This window comes from Hydra vulgaris, chromosome 07 (assembly GCF_038396675.1).
Source record: "Hydra vulgaris chromosome 07, alternate assembly HydraT2T_AEP".
In the NCBI taxonomy this organism is placed as follows: Eukaryota; Metazoa; Cnidaria; class Hydrozoa; order Anthoathecata; family Hydridae; genus Hydra; species Hydra vulgaris.
Genome location: NC_088926.1, coordinates 37,070,201 through 37,077,273, shown reverse-complemented (window position 1 = coordinate 37,077,273; position 7,073 = coordinate 37,070,201). Strand labels below are relative to the sequence as shown.

The 7,073-nt window shown below is 28.4% G+C and overlaps 1 protein-coding gene across 1 annotated transcript; it reads right to left on the bottom strand.

The window, feature by feature from the left end:
• Nucleotides 1-4,588: 4,588 nt before the first annotated feature.
• On the bottom strand, nt 4,589-6,715 carry LOC136082740 (uncharacterized). The gene is made up of 3 exons (XM_065802162.1): nt 6,541-6,715; nt 6,284-6,403; nt 4,589-6,210 (listed from the first exon to the last, which is right to left on the bottom strand). The coding sequence occupies exons 1-3, from the start codon at nt 6,713-6,715 to the stop codon at nt 4,589-4,591; spliced, it is 1,917 nt and encodes a 638-aa protein (XP_065658234.1).
• Between the last annotated feature and the right edge of the window lie 358 nt (nt 6,716-7,073).

Genomic DNA, 7,073 nt, shown 5'->3' with positions numbered 1-7,073 from the left:
TTTTATATCAACTGTGGAATTCAATTCAAAATCCTTTACTCTAGTTGACCAACTGCGCTGTTGTCGATCAAGCAGCATATTGATATCTGGGCGGAGTTTATTACTTTCAGTTTTCATGTCATGGTGAGGTTTGGCCACAGTTGTTTCATCTTCACCAACAGACAGTATGTTTGGCTAATAAAGAATAAAATCCATTATGACAATAAATATTTTGTTGATAAAGAAAATTTACTCATTATTGTTCATAACAAGCTAGCTGAATGTAAAAATAAAAATGGTGTATATATAAAATTACAATATTACCAAAGCTCTAACTTTCCTAGTACTGGTTTGAATATCGGCATCTTCCTTTCTTTTGCGCCCTCTACCTTGTTGTCCAAATTTTTTCTTGTGCTCAGCAACTATTTCTAAATGTATCAAAAGGGCTCGTTCTTTCTTGAATTTATTCTTCAAACTTTCTAGCAGTTATGGCTGCCATTTATAGGATAACATACAGATATAAAGAAAGAAATGTATTTTTAAAACATGAAAATATAAATTCAGAAATCTATAAGTGTGTGTGTATATATGTATACACACAAACTTGACACATGCCTGTCGAAAACAGTTTAGAATAGCCCCTGATGTATGTATGTATGTATGTATGTATGTATGTATGTATGTATGTATGTATGTATGTATGTATGTATGTATGTATGTATGTATGTATGTATGTATGTATGTATGTATGTATGTATGTATGTATGTATGTATGTATGTATGTATGTATGTATGTATGTATGTATGTATGTATGTATGTATGTATGTATGTATGTATGTATGTATGTATGTATGTATGTATGTATGTATGTATGTATGTATGTATGTATGTATGTATGTATGTATGTATGTATGTATGTATGTATGTATGTATGTATGTATGTATGTATGTATGTATGTATGTATGTATGTATGTATGTATGTATGTATGTATGTATGTATGTATGTGTGTGTTTGTATGTATGTATGTATGTATGTATGTATGTATGTATGTATGTATGTATGATGTATGTATGTATGTATGTATGTATGTATGTATGTATGTATGTATGTATGTATGTATGTATGTATGTATGTATGTATGTATGTATGTATGTATGTATGTATGTATGTATGTATGTATGTATGTATGTATGTATGTATGTATGTATGTATGTATGTATGTATGTATGTATGTATGTATGTATGTATGTATGTATGTATGTATGTATGTATGTATGTATGTATGTATGTATGTATGTATGTATGTATGTATGTATGTATGTATGTATGTATGTATGTATGTATGTATGTATGTATGTATGTATGTATGTATGTATGTATGTATGTATGTATGTATGTATGTATGTATGTATGTATGTATGTATGTATGTATGTATGTATGTATGTATGTATGTATGTATGTATGTATGTATGTATGTATGTATGTATGTATGTATGTATGTATGTATGTATGTATGTATGTATGTATGTATGTATGTATGTATGTATGTATGTATGTATGTATGTATGTATGTATGTATGTATGTATGTATGTATGTATGTATGTATGTATGTATGTATGTATGTATGTATGTATGTATGTATGTATGTATGTATGTATGTATGTATGTATGTATGTATGTATGTATGTATGTATGTATGTATGTATGTATGTATGTATGTATGTATGTATGTATGTATGTATGTATGTATGTATGTATGTATGTATGTATGTATGTATGTATGTATGTATGTATGTATGTATGTATGTATGTATGTATGTATGTATGTATGTATGTATGTATGTATGTATGTATGTATGTATGTATGTATGTATGTATGTATGTATGTATGTATGTATGTATGTATGTATGTATGTATGTATGTATGTATGTATGTATGTATGTATGTATGTATGTATGTATGTATGTATGTATGTATGTATGTATGTATGTATGTATGTATGTATGTATGTATGTATGTATGTATGTATGTATGTATGTATGTATGTATGTATGTATGTATGTATGTATGTATGTATGTATGTATGTATGTATGTATGTATGTATGTATGTATGTATGTATGTATGTATGTATGTATGTATGTAATGTATGTATGTATGTATGTATGTATCTGTATGTATGTATGTATGTATGTATGTATGTATGTATGTATGTATGTATGTATGTATGTATGTATGTATGTATATATGTATATATATATATATATATATATTTATATATTCATTGCGTGTTCTCTCTAAATCAGTCCTTAAATGTACTACATCTTTGTCAATTAATAAATAAATAAAAAATCAATAATAATAATAATAGAAAAAAACCTACACAGACACCTAACTGATTTGGAGAAGAATTGTTTCTTGATGGAAAATCACTCAAGTAGGGATATTTACTACGAATGCACACAAGCACATCTGAATATTAAGTACTTGAGGGGTACCTATAGAAAACTCTTGAAGATTAGTAATGACAAAAGTTTTAGTTGTAAAAACTTGGTAAATTTTAGGCAAAAAATTTGATGCTTACATGGTATATTTACTTATATCATCATGTAAACATTGCAAAAGCTGGTTCCTGCAACTGTTTCTATGAAACTGAAGAAAGCAACCATCTTTGAAATCTAGTGCTGCATTAACTGATGGGGGCAAAATAGGAATTTGATAGCGCAATGGCCATGGCTTCATTGTTCTAATCAATGACTGGACGTTATTTAAATCATCACATTGTACCATTGGTTGTTAGTCATTCATAACTTCTAAATTACTAAAAAAAAAATTTCTATTTTAATCAACTTGGAAGAATAATTACAACCAAGGAAATAGGAACAACTCTTTATCAATCACAACAATTAGGGTGCATCCAACTCCACAAAATTGCAAAAATAGATCTGTCCCTATTCTTAACACTTTCTATTGGTTCTCACAAGCAACTCTGCTAAATAATTTTAAAATTAAATAAGATTGTGGGGGGGGGGGGGGCAGCAACGTCCTAAAATTAGCAACAAGACCCTTGTGAGAAGCAACAGAAAAATTTTAAGAATAAAGACAGATCTATTTTTGAAAGTATAGGGAGTTGGATGCACCATAACAACAATTTATCAAGTACAAATTAAAAAAAGTAAAATAATAGTTATCGAGTTGTTAACTCACTTAAAATTATTGATTGGTCGTGGTGCAGATGGAGTTAAAAGGTTGTTAATTATCTCCAATAACATGACTTGTTTACGCATTGTCTGGCATAATCTTGACACCATTGACTCTGTTAACGGCACCAAAGTTTTTCCATCAATATCTTCCTCTACAATGAAATTTTTATATAAGTTGTTACGTATGTGTTATTTTCTAATGTAACTTTATATTAAATTTATTTTGGGCACCACATTACTGGTCATCACGCTCAAATGATATACTTATAGAACAATCACATAAATTGTAGTATTAATAAACAATTTAGAAAACACTAGCTTTGATAACAAGCAAAGCCTTTAACAACAACCTAGTAAAATCACATTGTTGCCAGTAAACTCAAAAAATAACTGACTGTCAATGACGTGCAATGACGTGCAAAGAATTGAGAGTTGGTCAAGTTTAATTTCAATAATATTATATTCAAATTTGTATATAAAAAATTCCAGCTGATTTGTAAATATCTGGAAGATATTTACAAATCATCCAACTACAATGAGTAATTTAAAAAATGGGGATTCCCGCTGTTTATAATATTCTAATTATAATTATTATATTTACTAATTAATTTAATAGAATTTAAATGAAATTAATTTAAAGTTAAAGCTAAAAGTAAAATAACTAAAAAATGTAAACACCAGAGTAAAACTTTATTACACAAGCAACAAAGTTGTTAAAATAAAAATAGATATTATAAAAAAATGTAAACACCAGAGTAAAACTTTATTACACAAGCAACAAAGTTGTTAAAATAAAAATAGATATTATAAAAAAATGTAAACACCAGAATAAAACTTTATTACACAAGCAACAAAGTTGTTAAAATAAAAATAGATATTATAAAAAAATGTAAACACCAGAGTAAAACTTTACTACACAAGCAACAAAGTTGTTAAAATAAAAATAGATATTATAAAAAAATGTAAACACCAGAGTAAAACTTTATTACACAAGCAACAAAGTTGTTAAAATAAAAATAGATATTATAAAAAAATGTAAACACCAGAGTAAAACTTTATTACACAAGCAACAAAGTTGTTAATATAAAAATAGAGGAGTGTAATATAAGAGCAACCATCTTACATAAACGTCAAGTATTTGGTGATCACAAACATCACATAAACGTCAAGTATTTGGTGATCACAAACATCACATAAACGTCAAGTATTTGGTGATCACAAACATCACATAAACGTCAAGTATTTGGTGATCACAAACATTACATAAACGTCAAGTATTTGGTGATCACAAACATCACATAAACGTCAAGTATTTGGTGATCACAAACATCACATAAACGTTAAGTATTTGGTGATCACAAACATCACATAAACGTCAAGTATTTGGTGATCACAAACATCTTATGGAAAGCACAGTGTCAATGCATCTTCTTCTTTAACTCTAAATGCATGCAAGTGTTCAGAGTATTTATCACAAACAAGCAATTTGCCAAAAAATACCCAGTGATGTTGAAATCTTTTTATATGATAAATTTTGAAAAATAACGGAATTTCTTCAGCATGTACTAAAGCTAAAATTACTGTATCATTAACATGATACTGGATTCCATTACTAACAAAAGTACTACACTTCCAGACTGTTTCTTTATTATCCGTAACAATGTAACCAAAATTAGTCAGTCGTTTTTCTTGAATGCAAACTGCTAAACTATCAAATGTTATAGAACAAAGACTATAAGTTTTCTCGCTTTCATGAAAATATTCTAATGATGCTATCTCCCAACATTGCCGCAACTGATGTCGTTTTGCAAGTGAGTAAGCAATGTTTTTAAAATTTCGAATTGTAGAAGCCAATTTTTTAAAATATAAATGCTTTGCTTCAAAACACATACACCATAAATATCGTAGTGGCCCATAATCATTAATAAGTCTAGTGTAATGGAGTGTAAGATGAAACTTGGGTGTAAAATTATTTGGAAAATATTCAACAAAATTCTGCAAAAAGTGCTCTACTAAAAATTGCACATATGGCAATACAGCCTCGGAAATTTTCGGAGCAAAAATGTAATCAGCTATTTCTCGGAGCTGTAGATACAACAACCAGTACGTATTAGACTCTGATACTTTGCCAATCATAAATGGCAACAAACGAAAGATTTTATTTACTGATTTTCGCTCGGCTTCACAATATTTTTGTGAAGCCGAGCTGATAAAATTAATTGATGAAGTTGAGCGTTCAACAAATGGTACCGGCTTATTCATTCTGTCATTTCTTCCAATTTTAAAAATGTTGAGCTCTATATTTATTTGCTGTATAGAAATTACCTTCTCTTCTTTAAGTTTTAATATCAATAAACTGATTAATTGTGGAATTGTACCTTCCATCATGTCATGCATTATGTCAGGTGGAAAAGATTGTGAAATGTTAAAATAAGGTAAATCTAAAAAAGGACAACGTCTTTCAACACCATACATACTTAAAGAAATCTTACCAGGACCTAAAATAGCTTCCAGGTGGTATAGATACATTTCATGAGTGCGAATTGTTGTATCAAACTTTGAGAAAACTTTGTTTTTGTTTGAATATGAAGTCATACACTGACGACAAAAAAGACCCGAATTAAAAACCCGACGAAAACCAGCAATTGCATGCGACGACAGATTATCTGCTGAGATTGTTGCTAAACCTCCAAATAATTGTATTGGCTGCCCATCAACTATAACTGACACTCCGTCATTTTTTAATGTTATTAAATCCTGAATTAACGGTTTTAATATTTCTTCGTATGTTTTATGTTTCTTAATTAAATTTTCTTTTACAAGAATACATAAATAAATATTTTGAAGCCTTGAGACGTATTTTTCTTCGATATTACCAAGATAAAAGTAAAATGCACAAATTTTGTGCACTGTGCAATGAGCACCAATAGGATTGCAAACCTCGAATTCATCAATATAAAAATAAAGTCTTAAAGCATATTTGTCATTTTTAAAAACATTATGATTATTGCAAATAAAACCATCTGAATATGAATAATGTAAATTTGTTTTATTAGAATGGTCATTTTCTAGTTTTCGTTTAATAGAACTCCATACTTCTTCTTTTTTTAATTAACTTTTTAAGCAATGGTAATATAGGAACATACTGAAAAGTTTCTTTTTTTATATTTTGTTTTTCACTGAAAGCTTCATTACTAATGACATTTTTAATATTAGCTGAGTTTTTTCAATATCATTTATACAACACAAATTTATTTCAATTGGCAAAATAAGGCCTAATTTAGACTTACTAAAAGCAATAATTTTCTTTCTAGAATTGACAACAGATAAAGCTTGATCTTAAAGCAAATGACTGTTCAATAGTTCATCTAAATTGTCAGTAGATACAAAGTTTTTGCATAATTGCTCTTTTAATATTGTAAAGAAACTGTTATTATAATATGTTGAAAAAGATTGAATTTCATTTGCCACATCAACTTGGACAACAGATGGTGTTAAGTGTTTCTCTGCTATTCCAACAATAAACATAGCAAAATGATTCTGCAAACTGCTTAGTAACTTGTCTCATGGGGAAATAGATAAATTAGCTTAAAATATATATAAATTATTGTTTGCTATATCAACTACTAAATCATCAGAGTTGCATTCGTCAATAAAATTTTCTGAAATTTGGCTTTCCAATACTTCAAAAGTGGAAACATTAAACTCATTTGTAGTTGCTTGAGAATCATAATAAGTAGAATTATGCTTATTTCGCATGTGCTCACGTAAACATTTGACAGATTTGTAAGAAGCAGGACAGCCATCAATATTACAAACTACAACATAGCCAGCTGTATGTTTATACATAATATGCATATGTTCTAAATACTTTTGCATTGAATAT